Raw genomic sequence first — 20,165 nt, forward strand, 5'->3', positions numbered from 1 at the left:
TCAATTAAAAAAAAAAAACTTGTGCTAATCATTTAAATTTTTAAGTTTGTCTTTACTTAGAACATTAACTAGCAAATAGAAAAATAACATAGCAAATCAAGAGGACAAGAAAGAAAGGAAAAGCTTTGTATTTTGGTGCCTTTAAGGGCACTTGCTTCCCTGCTTTTCACTGGACCCTTCCAGTCACATGGCCAGCCCTGTACCTCCTCCAGCTTCCTTTGCTATTCTGCTTTGGCTCCTGTAGCATCACTTAATATCCTGCCGTTCCCTGAAAATCATCCCACACTCCTCATGTCCTCGTGCCTTTGCCCACGCCTCCTCTACCAGGAATACCACTCGTCTCCCTTCTATACATCTGTGAACTCCTGCTCATCCTCCAAGGTGCTGTCTGCATCTCCCCAGTCACACCCTGACCTCAGGGGATCAGACAAGGCCCAGGGCTGGGGGAGGGACTTACTCAAGGAACCTGGTGATGTACTCGCGGCTGCAGCGGGACCAGGTGAGAGGCGCAGCGTCGTACAGGAGCTGTGGAGACATGATGAAAGGCCGTTTCCCAACGGGCTCACAGTCATTGCCGCTTCCGTCATGCTGAATGCCAAAACTGTGTGAGAGCACAGGCCCCAGGGGCGAGTGAGCCGGTGGGAAGCCACCAGGCCGCCCTTCCCTCGGAGGTCTGCAAGGTGCTGGATCCTGGCTCCCAGGGCTGGCTCTGCCACCAAACCACTGTGTGGCCTGGGGAAAGTCATATCCCGTCTCTGAGACTCAGTTTCCTTAAGGTAAAATGTGGGTGTGCTAACTAGTGTCCCACAGGGCCCTCTGCCAGGTGCACCAGCCTGAGCCTGAACTAAGCACCAGGGATGTGGAGCAGCCTGGCTCCTGTAATGAGCTGGCCAACAACGGCAAGCCAGGTGGCATGCGTGGGGCCCACTGTGGCCCTCGCAACCTCACTGGTGCCAAGAACAGTCTGACAGGGTTCCTGCCACCCCTCAGGTCCTGTCCCAAGGCTGTGCAGTGGAGTGAGGGAGTCTGAGCTCCTGCGCCACAGTTAAAGTCTCAAGACCATCCTTGGGAAAGACATGAGAAAAATTACCTTTGCTGAGCACTTACTATGTGCCAGGCACCATACTAAGCACTTTGAGAAACACTATCTCTCTCAGCCCTCAGGGATGACCCAACACCTCGGACCAACAGAGCTCTCTGTGAGCCTGCCCTCACTGGCTCCCAGACATCTAAGACTGCCATATTCACAGCTAAACAGTCTGGGCACAGAGGGCCAAGGGCACGGGCCATGCCTAGGCATAATAGCCTCATATGGAGATGTCCAACAGAGGGAGCCTTGGACATCACTGAATCCAACCCCCTCAATCAACAGGGAAGACACAGAGGCCCAGAGAGGGCAGGGAACTTGCCTAGGGTCACAGAGCGATTAGGAACAGGGGGCTGGCAGGGACTAAGATTAAGAAATGCAAAGCACTGAGGGCAACAGGGAGGGACAAAGACCTATGGTGACTTTCTGGCCCATCTCAACCCCACTTCAAATAAGACTCACCCCTCTCCTAACAGGGAAGCGGCCTGTCTATGGGGTGGGGACAGTGCCAGGGATAGCATGTGGCCAGGATGGGCTCATTCCTCAAGGCAGGGCTCCCTTCCCTGGGATTGTGTGGGCCATTGGCTTGTGCCCACAGGTTGGGAGGTGAGGTCGGGTTCTTAGTGTGGCAGTGGGGTTGGCAGGGTACCTGTGCCCGAGCTCGTGGGCCACAGTGAAGGCCAGGGGCAGGCCCGTGTCCTCGTTGATGCTGCAGCTGCGGTGAGGCTGACACATGCCCGCCACGTGGGACAGGCCCAGGGTCTCGCAGGGCTGGTTCATGGCGGCACACAGGTCCTTCCTGCACAGGCAGAGAGAAGGGGCCCTCAGGCTGACTTGGCCCGGAGCCAGGCCCACCCAAGCTGACCCTGAGGGAGGTTGGGAGTGAAAAGGATGCCCCTGTCATCGCTCCGAGACCCGCGCAGGAGCCATTTGGGAAGCAGGTGCCTTCGTTCACCCAGGACACCTATCTGGGCCTGGGGAGTAGACCCATGCACAGACAATTTGGGTTACTACCCCAGCGAGGATGCTGACAGAAGCTGCCGGAGCTCAGCAAAGGGAAATAACTCCACTTCAAGTTCAAAAACACTGCCTCGGAACAGATAAAGAGTTGTCAGAGGTTGGGGTCATGTTGAAGGGGGGTGGCGTGTGAGTAAGATTTTCTGGTTATAAAAGAGTTGCACAAGAGATCCTTCTAATAGAACCATTCTATATCTAGACTGTGGCAGTGGATACAGGAACTTACACATGTGATAAAATTGCATAGGACTTAATACACACACACACACACACACACACACAAACAAGTAAGTGCATGTAAAACTAATGAAACCTGAATAAGTCTGTGGATCATATCAGCGTCAATTTCCTGGTTGGGATATAACTACAGTTATGCCAGATGTTACCACTGTGGGGAACTGGATGAAGTATAAATGGTACTTCCCTGTATTATTTCTGACAACTGCATGGAATCCACAATTATTCCAAAATAAAAAGATCTCTCCCAGTACTGCTAGAATCCAGTCTTGGGTCAAAGGTGAGCAAACCCTCCTCAAAATGAGGCTCCCTCCCCCGCTGAGGGTCAGGTAGCACCTCCCGCCCATGCAAGCTCTACCGGCCGCACCCACGGTCCAGCCCCTCACAGTGGCGGTACCTGGTGAGCAGGATGGCGGTGTCGTGGTGCAGCGGGTGGGCGTCCCTTTTCATGTTGATATTTTTCTGCCACTTGCAGAAGCTCCTCAGGGTGTTGTCTGCGTGGTGAGTGATCTTTAGGTCCTCCTGGGGGCAGAGAGCGTGGCCACTCAAGCCTCTCCCTGAGCTCTGAAGGGTCAGGCCAAATTCTCCTTCACATGAAGGCGGGAGACAGAGGCCCAGAGGTGGCAGTGGGCAGACAAGCAGGCAGGTCCCCAGTCCAGCCTCCAGTCTGACAACCCCGCCCACAGGCACATGCCAGATGGGACCTAAGAGAGGGTCAGCCAGGGACTGGGGGTGACAGATGACACTGCTTGGGCCAAGGAGGCCCTCGCTGTGCCCTTCCACATGAGGCAGCTCAGGTAAGTGGCAGGAGGGCCCTGGCAGACGATGCCCATCCCAGGGGGCAGTGTGGGGCCACGTGACTTCTCACCTCCTCATCTTCCAGCAGGACCAAGCGCACGACGGTGATGTGGATGGGGTTCCCGATGCTGGGGTCATGAAACAGGCCGGCCACCTGCCCAAGAGATAAGGGTCAGGCTGTCACCTTGGATACAGGATATGGGCAGCCTCTGCCCACCTCAAGGGATGCACACCCAAGTTCACACAATGGGGAGCTCACCAGTGCATGCATCCCATACATGAACGTGCCCACACCTGTACACACACTTCCCCAACCAGCAACAGCAGAACCTGGGGAGGACGAGAGGGCCTCCCAGCACCTGGCCATTCCTGAGCACCAGTTTGGGATCCTATTCCCCAGCTCACACCTCCAAATGCTGGCTTGTTGGCCCATCTCAGGGCCCTAAGCTGCCCTGGCTAGGACAGCCCTGCAGCCCCCTCCTGCCCTGAGGACGCCAGGACCAGCATCCCAGGAGAGAGCCCTCCCATGAGGCATGACCTGGACACGGCCTGGGAGAGGGGTGGAGGCAGGCAGAGGCCCATCTTCCCTGGGGCTGAGAGACATGGGGCCAAGAGGGCAGGTGTGTGTGCCTCTCAGAGGCCCCCGTAGCTAAAAGGGCGGCTCCACATTCAGCCCCAAGGTGCTGGGAAATGGGGGTTAAAGCTATCTGCTCTTTGAAAGCTCCCTCAGAACAAGAAAGGGGCCAGCCCACAACTGGGGACAGTTGTCAAGGTCCCAGCAGGCAGAGATGTCAGGACACACCAGTTGTGTGTTGGCTTCTAGCAATTCCATCAAGAAAAATAATATTCAAATAGGAATGGACAAAACACACACTGTTAAGAGGGCAGGAAGCCCCTGATAATGGGGATGAATTACACCGTCAGAGCCCAAGGTCAGGAATGGTGAAGACAGTGATGCAACGTGTTTCTGTGCCCTCCATGCACATGCTAGAGCTGGGAGCACCTCTGCACTGCCTTCTTCCACCACATCAGCCAGTTCTGCCTCCTAAATTTTGTCCTCTAGCCCACCTGCAGCCTTGCACCCCAGTCATCTGTCTCTGAAATGCAAACCCAATCACCCTATGCCCTTGCTTAAAGCAATGAGTGGGTCTTCACTACCCACACATAAGGAAAAAGTCCTAGACCTGGCATACAGGCCTGTGTGGTCTGGCCCCTGCCCACCTCTACGGCCTCACTCCCCTCCTCAAACCCCCTCACTCCTGGCTCCAACCACTCTGGCTTTCTCTCAGAATCCCATGATCCTTCCTACCACAGGGCCTTTGCAGATGCTGTGCCCTCAGCCTGGAACACCTTCCCAAGTTATCTCTCACCCTCTCTGAGCTCTCACCCCTCCATCATGTCTTTTGGGGAGCCTTTCTTCTACCCGACACTCCCAAACCACCATGAACTTGTCCTTACTAGTACCCCCTCCATCACACCTTCATATTCATCAGGGTGACGGCTTCATTAACGTCTCTCTCCCATTCCAGACCATAAGCTCCATGAGGGCAATGTCTGTGCGGACTCCCTCTTACAGCCCCAGTGATCTGTCCAGTACCTGGCACATGATGGACTCAAGAAACAGTTGCTGAATGAATGAATCTTGAGCACTTGCTAAGTTTTTGCAACGCGTTATTTCATTAAAAAAAAAAAACAGTGAAAAATGAAAAGAGTACCCGGAGAAAGTCAGATTAAAAGAACAAGTCTTTCCTAGTTGACATGCAGGTGAACTCAGCAGCAGCACCCAACAAAATGGCTCCAGAGGAGCCCCTGAGGGTCTGCTAAGACCTGCCCCAACAACTAGCCTACCCCATATCCTGAGTTAGCGCTGGGATAGCTTCCTGTCACCACAAAGCCCCACCCCCAGCGGATATAACACCTCTCACTGTCCCCCAAGAAGTATGGAGGTGAAACAGACGCTGGGAGGGACTGGAGGGTGGCAGAGTCATTACTTGTTGACCAGATCAACCAATGAGTGTCTGTTTATGGCCTGAGGTCAGTGTGGTTGTCTGGATAAAACGATACCCAGGGAAGACGAGTCCTGCTCTGGTGCAGGCCTGGAGAGCAATCCAGGGTGGGCAGTATTCATGAGAGTAAGATCTGGGGGTTACAGGTGACCACAAGCTCCCAATGAGCTGACAGTATGACATGAGCCACTCAAAAAGGGCCTGTGACCTCAGAGGACATGAATAGAATTGAGGGCGCAAAATTGGGTGGGGGGATCTCTCTTGCTATGCTTGGAAGAGACCCACCTGAGCTCCCGGGCTCAGACCTGGGTCTGGCACAGAGAGGACACTGACGGAATGGAACCTGCAGGAGGCCCTGGTAAAGAGGAGTGAGCTGTCCTGAAGGTGGCTGTGGGGCCGAAGGGCAGACGCTAAAGCAGCCACAACCGCAGCAGTAACACTGACCGAGCCTAGCACACAGTCCTCACGCTGGGGGCGTCACAGGCCTTATCTCACGTAACCTTCTTACTTCTCAGGCAGGCATAACCATCCCCACCTTACAGATGGAGTAACGAGGCTCAAAGAGAGGCTGAATAGGGGATCAGAACCCAGGTCTGACTGCATCAAAGTTTCTGCTCTTACTTCTTAAGTTTGGAAAGTGCTGCCTGCCTCCTCTCTGAGGGATTCTCAATGCCTATAGCTTTGGAGGCTCTGAGAAGTCCTGCAGTAAAGTCTGTGTTCCTTTTTTTTGAACCCTGTGTTGCCAAACTTTTTCAACAGCGCCATCTTTCTTCACAGAACACTTAGTAGCATCCCTTGGAACAAGTACTCCCTGGAATATTCTTTGAGAAATGCTACAGTGAGGTACAGCTTCCCCAGCATGGGATCCTATTCTTATGCATCCATCACCTCATCCTTGGTACAGAGCTGGCACTCATCACATCAGCGTTACAGAACTGCTCCAGAGGGAAAAGAGAGTAAGTTCTCCCCATGCCCACCACCCTGTTCCCCCATCCTTCCAGCACACTCTGGCCACCACAGCGACCCAGCTGTGGGCAGGCTGAGGGGCAGAGAGGACAGAGTGGGACTTTGGAAGCAGATAAATCTGACCTCCGGTCCCAGCTCTGCCACTCACTAGCTGTGTGACCTTGAGCAAGCCCCTTGGCCTCGCTGAACCTTTGTTCCTTCAACTATGTAATGGGGCTGAGGCTTAGATGAGGCAGTGAGTGTGGAGCACTGGACAAGCAGCAGGTGTTCAGAAGGCTCCAGCCCTAACACACGGTCCAGCCCTCCTCGGAGGCTGGCTGCATGCCACCCCATGCCCCTGCCATCTCCTGGAGTCTCCCTGTCAGGTATCCAGCACTGTTAGGCTCATAGGTGCCCCGACTCTGTCCCGACCAATGCTGGACTCGCCAGCTTGGGAAAACCTGATACTGTCCAGAGCAGGTGACTGTGAGAGCCAGACCCTCACTCCTCCAGGGTGGGGCTCACAATGTAAATGTGTGCGTCCTGTGAGCCTGGACAGGGAGGCAAGAAGGGGCCCCGCTTTGGGGCCAGATCCTTGACAGGGGATGTCACGGGGGAGCCTGGAGGGCTCAGTACCTGCCCACATGGAACACTCAGAAAAAATGAGGCAAATAAACCCAGCTAACCATTGGTGGCTCCAGCCAAGCTCCTGGGCCTCCTTCAGGCTGAGGCCCTGAGTGGAGGATCTCATGGCCTGGGAAACTGACCTTGCCCACCCCGAGTCCAGAAGCCAGGCCCCGCTGTCCAGCAATGGTCCCTCCTGAACCCTGGCCTTTAGTGGTTTTCTCCCTGGGCAGACAAGGCTAAATAGAAGCTTGGCTGGGTCTTAGAGCCCTCAAGTGCCAGGCAGAAGGCTATGACCTTTATTCCATAAGGAGGAGGGAGCCAACATGGGTGGCCAAGTCGGGCAGGAACTGGCCCAGAGCTGAGCTTGCCAATGCAGACTGAAGTAGTGGGGGCATGGTGGCCACAGATGGCACCCCTTTCTTTCTCTGACCCCAGGCTTCATGGTAATAAAAGGGGTGGCCAGACCTTCGATGATCCGGAGCGCACTTCCTTTAGTGTTGCAGGGGGTATAAGGCTGGCACGGGCGGAAGTCACAGCACATGACACTGGCCACATCAGCTGCAGAGCACACACCCCCCGGCCCTGTTCTCAGTCACCCAGCCCAAGAGGAAAACAGTGTTGTTCAGTGGGTGGCCTGCTAAGAATGCCACAGGCAGAGATCTTTTCTCCCAGGGGCCGAAGGAAGCAGCTTGGCTGCCTGAGGCCCCCCACCTGCACACCCAGGGCAGCAGCAGGGAGGGACTGGCTGGCACTATAGGAGCAGGAATCACCAGCTCCAACCTGCCACAGTGCCCCAGGTGGGACCTGGGAGACCTGGGCTCCTGTTCGGCTCTGTCTTGCCTCGCTTGTGACCTGGGCAAGTCACTCACCCTCCTGGGGCCTAGTTATCTCAACTGTCCCGTGGCGTCAAGAGCAGTATGACAACGCTGTAAGGTACTATTGTCATCCCGTTCATAGGTGAGCAAGCTGAGGCTAAGGTAGGTAATGTGGCTTGCCCAAGGTCACCAGCTAGTAGAACACAGAACCGTACAGATCCTTCTAACTCTGCTGCTTGCTGATGTCTCAGGCAGGGGCTGGTCTGATCGGTCATTTCCGTGTCCCCAGCGACCAGCACAGGTCCCGGCACAGAGGAGGGAGGTTTGTTCAGAGTGGTGTGGATGGGTCAACCAGTCTACGAGCTCCCTCAGCCTCCCCTCTCCCAGCTCTGGGCCTGGCAGCGGGTGGAGGCTGCTGAGCCAATGGGGTGGAACGACACTCAGTGGTGTCCTCACAGCAGCCCCAAAGGCCCCACCTCTGCCCAGGCTCTCTCCTAGTGACTCCCTGCAGGGCCTCCCATCCCCTCCTGGACTTAGGAGCTGGAAGCTTGTACCTCCTGCTTGGGGCCTGGGGTACACCCACCCTTTGTACCTCAACACCACCATCCCCTGGCAGCCCTCACCACCCCCCACGCACCGCCCGCAGCAGCCTCACCATGTTCATGATGGTCAGCACGTAGCTCTCGACATTTGGCTGCCCGTGGTACTCCACCATTTTAGCATCGGCTACCACCAGGGTCTCCACCCACTTCTCTTTGCTGACCGAGCGCTGGTGTAGACGCCTCGGCCGCTGCCGCCGCCACTGCTGTCGCTGCTCCCAACGCTCCCGCCGGGGCTCCAGCTCTGGGGACTCTGTGGGCCCCAGATGGGCTGTGGGTTAGCTGCCAGTAGATTGGCCCAGGGCACACGTCTCAAGGGCCTTTCCCCAGTGAGCTCTCTCTGGGTCAGTGGGAACAGTGCTGGGATCAGAGGCAAAAGGCCTGGACTCCCATCATGGCTTTGCCCCAGACCTGTGCTGTGTGACCCTGACCTGGTCACTTCCCTTCTCTGATCCTGGGGGATGCCTGACTATAAATAGATAAGTTGATCAGCCTCACAGAGTGACTTCGGGGGGCTAATGAAATGGTGGATGTGAACACAATAAAGCACTGTGTCCGTGAGGCGAGCTCCTAAGCCCCTATCTCCCCACGCTGATCCCTCCCTCACTGGGGGGTAAGTACATCCCAACACATGCAGATCCCCCGGCCTAACCCCCAGCCTGGGGAGGCTGACCAAGACCCCAACCAGCTGACCCCACTGGGGACCTGCCCCACTGACCCAGGCTGCCCCCAGATCAGAAGAGGAAGCACATCTATGAAGCTGGGGAAACTGAGGGCGAGAAGCATGCCTCTTTGGATATCTGTTCCAGCAAAGAGAGTCCCTGAGCTGTGGGCAGCTTGTGAAGTTGGAGCAGTCCCAAAACCCCAGCAGCCCTTAGCAGGCAGCTCCTTACAGAGACTGGCCAGCACTTACTGTGGTCACTCTGCAGAAGAGGTGCTGGGTGCCACACTTTAGGTCTCCAAAATGGAAGTTAGTTATCCTGGAGTGGGACCAGAGTGGGGAGGGGAGGGAGGTTCCTGGCTAGCTGTCCTGCTGGGGTTGGGTATGGCCCGGCCTCGCCTGGACACTCGAAGAATAGTTGGCACAGCTGGAGGTGCCCCAGGCAGTGAGTGGGGAGGGGCAGGGAGAGATGGAGACGGAGCCCTGAGGTGGGGAGATGGATGAGCTGACAGTGAGAGAAGCCAGTCCAGGGCATGAGTGGGGGCAGGCCTGACAGGCAGAGGCCTCAGGCCCGTGGCACATTTGGAGGGCACAGGCTTTGATGATGTGCCTGTCGGTCTGTGTCCCTTTGGTCTAACAGGAGCTGGGCATGGAGGTGTTGACAGAGGTTTCTAGAAGGCCCCTCCATGCCCCCAGACCCATCCCCTACCCCAGAGCTGGTAGCAGAGAAGCATACCTTTTACCCCACAGGTGCCTGGAGCCCTGGGGTCCCCCAGCTCTGCCCACCTCTCAGGGGCTTGGCGCTTGTATACCACGTGCGGCTGGGCACGGCCAGGGCGGGCTGGGACACCCTCCAGGGGCTCAATGAAGTAGTCCTCGTTGGAGAGCTGGAACACACCTTTCTGGGAAAGAAGCACCAGGGTCACTTGGGGAGGACTGGCACTCAGCTGCTCTTCCCACCCATCCCAGAGGCCTGTCCTGCCCAGCGGAGCCCACCATCCCAACTGACCCCGACACACTGTGCTTTCCTCCCTCTGGGCCTTTGTTCACTTTGTACCCTCTGCCTGGAATGTCCTTCCTTACAGCTTCACCCAGCCAAAGGCTTCTAGGCTAAGCTCAGAAGCCACCAGCCTAGCAAGCTGCTCCATACACCCACCCTACCCCTTAGCCCATAAGAAGCAAGAAGTGGGTCTGCATCTCCTGCATCCCCAAAGAAAAGCAGGAATTACAATTAAAAGCTTAACATCAAGAAGAAAAAAAAAAGGCCTGGGGATGTAACGTACAGCATGGTGACTATAGTTAATAATACTGTATTTGGAAGTTGCTAAGAAAGATCTTAAAAGTTCTCATCACAAGAAAAAAAACTATATGTACATTAATTTGTAACTAGACTTATTGTGTTCATTTCACAACACATAGGTGTCAAATTGTTGTCTGAAACAGTGCATTATCAGCTCTAGGGGCTGGAGGCCTGGGTTGAATGCAGACTCCACCACTGGATAACTGGGTGACCTTGGGCAAGTTCTTCTCTGAGCCTGCTTCCTCATTTGTAAAATGGGAATGATGCACCTGTCGCTCAGGCTCAACAAGATTAATTAACTATACGGAAAGGGAGGAGCACAGGCTGCGTAAATGAGAGACTTTCAAAGGCCCAGATACCCTAGAGCCTGTGAGGTGGGCTGTATTAGGCCTTGCCCTGCCAGAGCCCATGGCTTTTCCTGAGCAATCTGAGCTGAGGCTCCCCCCACCAACAGTGGATGGCTGAGAATGTGCAACCCCCCAACTCCTCCCACACTCCACGCTTGGGAGCTGGGAACAGAAAGGGGCCCTATCCTGCTTGGACTGGAGCTGCTCTAACTGGGCACTCAAGCAGAGGGAGGCAATTAGGGCTGCAGGCAGTAGCCAGCATTACCTCAACCCAGAAAAACCTGGAGGATGAGGCCTGCTCTCCAGCGAGGCTGCCTCATCACCGCCTGAGGCAAGGTAAAGGTGAGGAAGCCTGTCCTGGAGAAGAGCAGCCTAAAGGGGGGGGGGGCGGAGGGAAACAAACTCATAACTGATCCCCCAAAGAAGAGGGATTCAGCTGCTTTCTAAGTTAGTCTACACACACCACAAACAGTGGTTCTCAAAGTGGGGTGTCTGGACCTGCAGCTTCAACACTATCTGAGAAATTGCCAGAAATTCAGATTTTGCTACCCGCGCCCCGCCCCCCCCCACCATGGTACACTGGGTTTTTAACAAGGCCTGGGTGACTCTGGCTCGCATTAAAGTTTGAGAATCGCTAGAGAACAATGAGGCCTGCGTTGTCCACCCCGTTTTACAGGTGTGAATACTGAGGCTGGGAGAGGAAAAGCCAACAGGCCGAAGTTAGCAGGCAGGTCCGTGGCCAGGCCGGGGGCAGCCCTGCGTCCCGCCAGAGCACCCTGTGCACACTCACCAGGCCGTCGCAGGCGCTGATGGCTGCCAGGCCGCCCTCGAGCTCAGGGTCCTGCACCTCGCCGAGCAGGTGGCAGGCGGGGGCGCGGGCCCGGATGTGCGCCCGGCCCAGGCCGCCGCGCCGCCGAGTCTCGCTCACGAAGCCGGGTGCCAGCAGGTGCGAATTGGCTGTCAGGTTGAAGCGCAGCTCGCGGCCGCGGTACTGCAGCTCGTAGAAGGCGGGCGCGGCGGGGCGCGTGGACACGTCCCTCTTACGCAGCGTGCGCGGCCACAGCTCGTAGGACAGGAAGGAGCCCCCCGCGTCCACGCGCACCGGGTGCACGATGTCCAACGCTGCCCGGCCCTCGGCGGCGTGCTCTGCAGAGAGAAGAGCCGGACTGGAGTGGGGAGCGGCCGAGAGGGCAGCTGAAGTCTCAGTGTCGGGACTCATACACCCACCACCTGTGCTATTTCAACTCTCTTTGCCTCGATGGCTCCATCTAGGTTATCGGGATAACCTCTTAACAGCTTTCCCTAATTCCACGATTGCCCGTGTGGCATCCCTCTCCCCTAGTCTTCTTTCAGCGTAGCAGTCACAGGGCTTCGTTCCAAATCAGTCAGATCATGGCCCTCCTCCGCTCCAAACCCTGCAGTGGCTTCCAGCTCACACACAGCAGGAGATAGAGTTATGGCGATGGCCTGTGAGGCTTTAGGCAAGGTTACCGCTCCAATCTCATCTCTGCTACACTTCCCGAGTTCCCTCCGCTCGGCCACTGGCCTCCTTGCTGTTCCTCAAAGTCAGACATGCTCCTGCCTCAGGATTTCGCTTTGCTATTCCCTCCACCGGGAACACGCTTCCCTCAGTGTTCCACCTGACTAAACCCCTCACTTCTTTTCAAGTCCTTCCTCAAAGCTCTCCTCGCTTTATTTTAAAATTGCAACTCCCTGGCTCTCCCTATTCCCCCTTCTCTGCTTTATTTTCCCCCAGAGCACTTCTGACATACTGTATCACTTAACATCTTCATTCTTTTTCCTATTTTTCTTTCTCCATCTCCTCCCAGTGTGAACTCTAGGAGGGCAAGAATCTTCATAGTCTTTGCTGAAGAGTTTAAGTGCCAGAGTATCTGGAAACTAGTAGTTTCTCAGTAAACGTTTGTGTAAAATCTGTAGAATGGGGATAATTGCTTACACTTTGGGAGCTGTGGATTAAATGAACTGAACTGCTTCACATATAGCGGTGCCTGGCCCACTGACTGAACATGATGGCAAGTATTATTAGTATGACTATTAGCCTAATGGATTTTTTTTTAAGTGCCTGAGGGTTCTGCACACATCTCCAGGTCTCCTGAGATGGGGAGTCAGAGAAGGACCACCCAGGTAGGGCTCCCTAGCCCCTCATCACTACCACTTCAGCGGAGCAGCTCTAGTTTATTTCTTTCACATTTAAGAGTTTGAATGAAAATGTTCCAGGGCTGCAAAACTTCTGCAGACTTCCGCTCAGGCCCTTGCCATTTGCAGAATCCTCTCCTAGTCATTCTGTCTGCTTGGATTTCCCAGTAAGCTTCATTCTTGACCTTTTTTTGCCATGGACTCCTTCTCAGAAAAATGTTTTTAAATGTATAAGATTAAATATACCAAGGAATACCAAGGAAATTGATCATATTGAAATACAGTTGTCAAAATAATTTAAAAAGTAGATGTGAAATTATGTGCTCCTTTACTAATGCACTAAACAAGATCTAATGGCAAATTTAACAACTATGGTGATTTAGAAGTAGTGATAAATGTCAACCTTATTTCAAGATACCTGCAACTGTATTGAGATAAAATATTTTGCTTTTCCTATTGGTAGCAAAATCACAGATACTGCCAACACTATGTGATTTGTTGCTAATATTTATAATTGAAGGAAATGCTACATTTCACTTCAAGGTTACAAAAATTAAAGATGTAATATATTCCCATCCAAGGTCATGAATCCTCTGAATTCTACCCAGGTCTCTATGGCTGCAGATCCAGGTTAGAACACCTGCCGTAGAGTCCCCAGATTGCTTCTGGAGAAAGCAAAGAGACATTCAGAGAAGTGCAGAGACTTGCTTAAAGCCACACAGCGAGAGTAATAAAATCTCCCAAATGGCTTCAATCTCTCAGTAACATGGTTCTACATTCAGCAGTCCGTCCCTTGCTGGGCCTCAGTTTCCCCTTCGCCAACATAAGGAGTTGGACCAGATCAAGTTTTTCAAACTATTTTGGCCACCAGACCTAGTCTTCAAAAGAAATCTCATGTGGACACATACACACATAAGAGCACCACTGCTGGGGGTGGGCAGGAACCCCAGGGCTCATGCTCTTGTTCCCCCTTTTCCTTCTCTGCAGTTCCCAGGCTCTGAGGTACAGGTAGGAAACTGGCCCATGTGAGGTGTCTCCCAGCTTCAGGTCCTGCCCAGATCAACTGGCTTTATGCTCAGCTCCTGGGATCCTGGCTGCTCGTGACAATAACCCCTCGAGGCCACAAGGATGCCTGAGTGCCCTGCAGCTGTCCCACAGGGCTCTCTGTGTGGCCACTGCTGGGGCTGGAAGGGAAGCCAAGCCCAGCCTGAAGCTCCATCCAGGCCAGGCCGCAGAAACCCAAACTGCCCTCCAATCTGTCTCCTGTCAAACCACGTGTAAAGTGCCCTGCACACGCCAGTGGTGTGCCCCCCTGCCCATAACTGCCCCAGCAGGCCAGTCATCAGGGCATGGTCCTCTAAGAGCATGCTCCGAGCGAGGCAGTGTGGGCTGGGGTGACTTGCCGTGTGGCTCTGGACAAATTTTTCCTGTCTCTGAGTTTCAGGAGGGCACCAGTGCAAGGATTTTCCAGACATCTCAGATGAGAATTTGTTAAAAACAAATTCCCAGGCCCTGCCCAGACCCACTGAACCAGCATCTCCAGGAAACAGGACTGGGAAGCTGTGGGGTATTTTTAAATTTTATTTTAACATATTTATTGGAGCATAATTGCTTTACATTGTTGTGTTAGTTTCTGCTGTATAATAAAGTGAATCAGTTATACGTATACATATATCCCCATATCTCCTCCCTCTTGCGTCTCCCTCCCACCCTCCCTATCCCACCCCTCTAGGTGGTCACAAAGCACGGAGCTGATCTCCCTGTGCTATGCGGCTGCTTCCCACTAGCTATCTATTTTACATTTCGTAGTGTATATATGTCCATGCCACTCTCTCACTTCGTCCCAGCTTCCCCTTCCCCCTCCCTGTGTCCTCAAGTCCATTGGAAGCTGTGTTTTTACCAAGAGTCTCAGGGGACTGTGATCATCAGGGAAGCTAGGAAATTCCTCACTGGAAGTGAACCTGGCTGAATGAACATCAGCAGTACCTGGAGAGCTCTGATAAACTGCAGCTGTCCAGGACCCAGCCCAGAGATTCTGATTCCATAGATCCAGGGCTCTGAGGCCCCAGAATCTGTATTTTTTCCTGTATTTTTCTAAACCTTCTGGGGATTCTGTTGTAACCATTTCAGGGCTGGCATTTGAAAGCCACTGGGCTGGATAATTGAAGGAGACTTCTTGCTCTGACATCCTAATAAGGGCATTTGGGATGGCAACTCCACAACCACAGCCGACAGACTTGTTTTTTGTTTGTCAGTGTATTGATTTGCGGGGGTGGCGTGGTTTGTTGGGCTAGCAAAAATGTTGGAAAGTATTTAATCAGTTGCTAGTGTTTAAAAAAAATCACATAATTTTGTATAAAAATCTCCATTTTCAGCTTAAAGTCTCATCATCCATCCATGTCAGGCCTAAATTCACACTTGTCAAAAGTGGCCCTTTAGAGAGGGTCTGTGCTCCCCCATCTGCCTCAGTCTCTACCACTCCCTATGGTGTTCTCAACACTGTAGCTACATATAGGTTGCCTTCAGCTTCATACTTGTATTGTCTTTCATTCAGTAAAGAACTGAATCTCTAACAAAAATGGGAAAACAAGAGATGGGCCAAGAAGCCCCATGTTTCGAGAAAAATGTCTTCCCACCAGCCTTGTTATGTTACCTGCCTGGTCCATCCCTCAGAATGGAGAAATGGGTGCAGGGCACTCATGATGCTTACCCCTGGCACAGTGCCGAGGAGGTCCAAGAGAGGGGAGGGGATACCCCACAGATGGACGGGGATGAAGAAAATCTTCATTAAAGGGGCACACGTGAAATGTCCCTTGACATACAGGTACGTATTTAAGCGTGAAGATAAGGAGGGCATCTTGGTGGTGGACACCATGTGGTAGAGCCCCAGAGAAGTAGGAAAAAGCCAGGGGTGAGGGGAACAAGCAGTAAGAAGCTTGGCCCAGGTGTGTGTTTTGTGAAATGAGAGACAATGGAGTGACAAAATAATGCACTGTCAAAAGTATGGGCTTTAAACATAGGAAGACCCAGGTTCAGGTGCCAACTTGGCCACTTAATAGTTGTGTGGCCTAGACAGTCACTTAATCTTGCTGGGCCTCAGTTTCCTCATCTGCTCAGAGAATCCAGGTCAGAAAATTTAATGAGGGTCACAGGGCAAATAGACGGAGAATAAGACAACAGCCACACCCCAAGGCTTTGTTTTAAATGAGTATTAACAGCAGTTCCCAGGGCATGAACCATCACAGCCAAGGCTGCTAAAGACAAGCGCAAGGTCTGGGGGTGCTGACGCTAACCAGCCATGAAGTGCTCAGTATACCAGAAAAACGAATTCTACATGGCATACTTCTAGGCAACAGCAGTGTCCTCAAACGTGTGTGGGTGGGAGAGGGTAGGATGTATGTGGCTGGGGAATTGGAACCACTGGGGAGAAATGGCTCCAAGAGCTCAACAGTGTCCCTGGGGAGGGATCCATGACCTCGGGGTTATGCGGTCCTGTTGACAATCCCTGCTCTAGACCTTGGGAAATTATTGCAAGACAGAAATTCAAGTGAGTTATAAAGAAGCATCCTCTTAAGTTCAAAAATGTAATGGGACTAAGTAGAAATATGCTGCAGGTGAAAGGCATTAGAATTAATGTGCTCTAGAGACAGAGTGCCTGGGTTTGAATTTGCAGCTCTGCCACCTACAGCTGTGAGGCCATGGGTAAATTACTCAGCCACACAGTCTCAGTCCTTCCATCTGTAAAATGGGTATGATAATAATCGTACCTTAGGTTGTGTAAGAATTCAATGAATTAATACGTAAGTGCTTAGTACAGTAGATAACATATAGCAAATGTGAACTAAGTTATGATTGAAAATTAGCAAGAGAAGTTCTAAAGTATACTTAGCTATTTCTTTAAAAACCTGTTTTATCTCTTTGCCTAATGGTGTAATAAAATATTTTTTAATCAAAAATTTAAAAATACTTACAGGATGTTACCACTTTTACTGCAATAAATTTCATCTTCTTTTGTTCTGCATTCATTTTCAATAGTCAATTTGTATTGTTTTGCCATTAAAATATTTTTAAATGAGGACAGAGTGAGTTAAAAAATAAACAACTCTGGGGCTTCCTTGGTGGCGCAGTGGTTGAGAGTCCGCCTGCCGATGCGGGGGACACGGGTTCGTGCCCCGGTCTGGGAGGATCCCACATGCCGCGGAGCGGCTGGGCCTGTGAGCCATGGCTGCTGAGCCTGCGCGTCTGGAGCCTGTGCTCCGCAACGGGAGAGGCCACAACAGTGAGAGGCCCGCGTGCCGCAAAAAAAACAAAAAACAAACAAACAAACGAAAAAAAACTCTTTCAACGTCTCCGATAGCTGACCCCTGGAAGAGACAGTGGTGGCTGAACCTACCACCACCCAGTGCCAGCAAAGGGTAATTTCAGGTTCCAGTCTCTGGTTTGTGGGTGCATCAGAGCTGAGCTAGCAGAGCTAAAGCTACAGTAGGATGGGAGCAGGGACTACTAGTGGTTTATGTCTGAGACTGTCCCACCAGGGTGTGATTGGACTGAGTTCCTGCCACAATGGGTGTTGAATACTTTGAATATCACCCCTAGGTGACAGAACTGTCACTTTGGAGCTTTTTCCAAAGAAATGCCAACATGGTGTTTACCCTCACCTCCTTATCGAGTACCTGAGTTACAATCCAGCCCTTCAAACGACCCACAGTTCATGCCAAAGAGAAAAAATAACCAGGGTGTGTGTGTGTGTGTGTGTGACACACACACCCTCCTCCTTGAGTCTGTCCTCACTTGCCTGCAAGCACATGTGTGCACACACACATAGAGCTCACATGTGTGATACAGTGTTTTGATGGCCCCTGCCCCAGTCCCAGCAATCCCAACAAGACCTTAGTTTGTCACATTTTCCTAAAAGTGAGCCCAAGATAAGTTCTCTGGCCTGAAAGAAGGTAGCATTCAGTGGGCAGGGGCCCCGGTCTACATCCCCCAGGCAAGTCCAAAGAAAATGACAGAGCTCAGCAGCCTCAGGATCAGGGATCCTGAGCTGGAGCAGACTGGGGAGAGCCCCATGCTACGTATCAATGGGAGTACTAGAGACAGACACTCACCTTGAAGGGGGACCCAGATTAGATAGGAGGGGTGCCTGCCTCAGCTCCACCCCAGATGGCAGGTTCAATTATAGGACACACCAAGGACTCCCTGATCTTACTGGGTCTGCCTGGCAGATTAATAAAAATCATGGCCACCACGTGGTAGTCTCTCTGCTCTGTGCAAAACAATTACATTTAGCATCTCACTTAATTCTCACAAAAACCCTTGGAGGTAGATACCATCACCCCCATTTAACAAAATGGGCAAGCTCATACATGTGTCTGGTCTGCAGTAGAAGTAAAGGGGACCCTGACCTCAGGGGACTCCCTCCCCCACGTTTCTCCCACAGCTGCCAGGGGGCCTGGACCCAAGTTCAGGCTCAGGGGCAGTTCCTTGGGGTAACCACTTTCCTGCTCCCTCATCCCCATCACCTGGTTCTTCCTCATGGGTCCCCAGCTCTGGACAGAAGGAAAACACAGGCTTCACCCAAGTAGCCCAGGAGTCCAAACCAGCGGGTCCCTCTCCTCTCTGAACCTCTTCCCTCATTTATAGAAGGACTTTCCATCACACACCTTACAAGGCTGTTGTGGAGCTGATGAGAAATAAGAACTAGGGAGGCTGGCACATGGTATTTCTCATTAGATGTTTGCTCTATGCCCTACACATTGCTGCTAGATAGGGAGCCTCCTCCCTAAAACACTGCCTTTATCAGCTGCTCCCCTCAACGGCTCCCCCAACCTCTAAGATCTGGTTTAAATGTCCCCTACGTTCCGGCCCATATGCTTTTCTGGCCTCACAACCACAATCCCTCTGCTGGGAAGGCAGGTCTCCCCCAGGCCCAGCACGCAGGCCTAATCTAGCCACCCTCCTCCACCAAGCCCGGCCGGGATGCGCCCCCACCCCCCACACGCACCCTTCCAGCCCATCCAAAGTTCATCCATCCTTCCAGTCCCTCCAAGCTCAGGCCCCTCCTCTCCTACAAAGCCTTCCCGTCTGCCTCGCCAGAACGGCTCTCCCCACTACTCGACCCGCCCCCATCAGACCAGGAGCTCCCTGAGGGGCAGGCCAGGGGTCCTCTACACCCTCTGTTCCTAAATTCCGAGGCCGGCTACTCCGGACGCTCCAGGAGCTCCGCGGCCCGGCGGTCGGCGGCGGACGGCGGCGGAGCAAGATTCTGGACACGGGCCAGAGGCTCGTCGGAGGCCAGCCGGCCGGGGCGGGGAGAGCCAAGCCCAGGGCTGGGGAAAGAAGCTCCTTCTCCCCGCTCCACTCCAGGCGCCTTCACACTTGGGGGAGGGGGAGGCAGGAAGCGCAAGGACCGCGCGAGACCCGGCCCGGGGAGCCGCCGAGGGCCGGCAGGCACCTAGAGGCGGTGGGTAGGGGCCGGGGCGGGAGCGCGGCGGGGGACCGCGTAGACCTGCGACCCCGAGCCCTCGTCCGCAGCGCCCTGGCCAGCCTGCTTTTCAGACGAGGCGCACTGAGGAGGGCGAGAAGCTGAATCCATAGCGTGTAAGCCACGCTCCGTCCAGTTCCTCCGACGAGAGATCCCCAGGAGAGACAGACGCGCTCTGCGGTACCCGAGGTGGGGAAGCTGGAGCCCGAAGAGCGTCTAAGAGGCTCTTTCCGGCTACAGGCAAGGTGGGTAGCGGAGTCGGGGTCTAGGGAAGGCTCCCTGGAGGCGCGGTTTCGCGGCCCCAACCCCACCCCTGTCCCTAACACCAGGGGGCGCGACAGCTCCAGGCAGAGCCTGGCGGGCACAGGGTCTAGCAGAGGTGAGAAGGGGCTAAACCGAGGCTGGGGAAGCGGGGAGGGGTGGCAGGGCCGGCCGGCCGGGGCGGGGCGGCCACCCACCTGGTGCAAATCCGTGGGCGCCGGGCGCCAGAGCGCAGAGGAACAGGAGGAGTGGGCGCAGCAGCGGCGCGGGGCTGCGGGGATTCGGGCCGCCGGGCATGGCCGGTGCCGGGCGGCCGCCGGGCGATCCCGCGCGCACACTCTCGTCTCGTCCGCTCGCTGCCCGGTCCCGGGTCCGGCTCAGGACATGCCCGATCCGCGTGCAGCTCCCGGCGTCCCGGGCCCGGACTCCGGCCCGGCGGGCGGCTACGCTCGGTCCGCTGGCAACAAAGGCTGCAGAGCCCGCCCCCTCGGCCGGCAGCGGAGGCAAAGAAAAGACCGGAGAGTGAGAAAGAGAGAAAGAAAGAAAGGGAGGGAGGGAGAGAAGTCGCCGGCCCCCGCCCCGCCCCTCGGGCTCCTTCCCCCGCCCCCGGCCCGCCCCCCAGCCCCGGCTCGGCCTCGCCCCGCCCTGGCCCCGCCCTCGCGGGCTACTCGGGGCCGGTGCCGGCGGCCCACCGCTCTAGGGCGGAGCTGGGGCAGGGAGCTAGTAGCGCCCCCAGACGGCCGCTTGGCCGCCCACCGGGCCGAGGGCGCCCTCTGGCGGTGGAGCCGAGTAGGCCCCTCCCGACCTGAGCCCCCCAAGGCCCC

At 54.4% G+C, this 20,165-nt stretch overlaps 1 protein-coding gene across 1 annotated transcript in view; it reads right to left on the reverse strand.

The window, feature by feature from the left end:
- ADAMTS7 (ADAM metallopeptidase with thrombospondin type 1 motif 7) overlaps positions 1-19,882 on the reverse strand; it is a 55,410-nt gene extending 35,528 nt beyond the window's left edge. Inside the window, exons 1-8 of the mRNA XM_082618095.1 lie at positions 19,539-19,882; positions 11,230-11,585; positions 9,529-9,694; positions 8,188-8,384; positions 3,210-3,293; positions 2,739-2,863; positions 1,737-1,886; positions 458-601 (exon numbers count right to left, since the gene is read on the reverse strand). Coding sequence (XP_082474221.1) covers positions 458-601; positions 1,737-1,886; positions 2,739-2,863; positions 3,210-3,293; positions 8,188-8,384; positions 9,529-9,694; positions 11,230-11,585; positions 19,539-19,638 — 1,322 coding nt within the window. The 5' untranslated portion in view covers positions 19,639-19,882. The remainder of the gene's footprint in view (positions 1-457; positions 602-1,736; positions 1,887-2,738; positions 2,864-3,209; positions 3,294-8,187; positions 8,385-9,528; positions 9,695-11,229; positions 11,586-19,538) is intronic.
- Between the last annotated feature and the right edge of the window lie 283 nt (positions 19,883-20,165).

This window comes from Mesoplodon mirus (genome assembly GCF_964341445.2).
Source record: "Mesoplodon mirus genome assembly, chromosome: 4".
Classification (NCBI taxonomy): Eukaryota; Metazoa; Chordata; class Mammalia; order Artiodactyla; family Ziphiidae; genus Mesoplodon; species Mesoplodon mirus.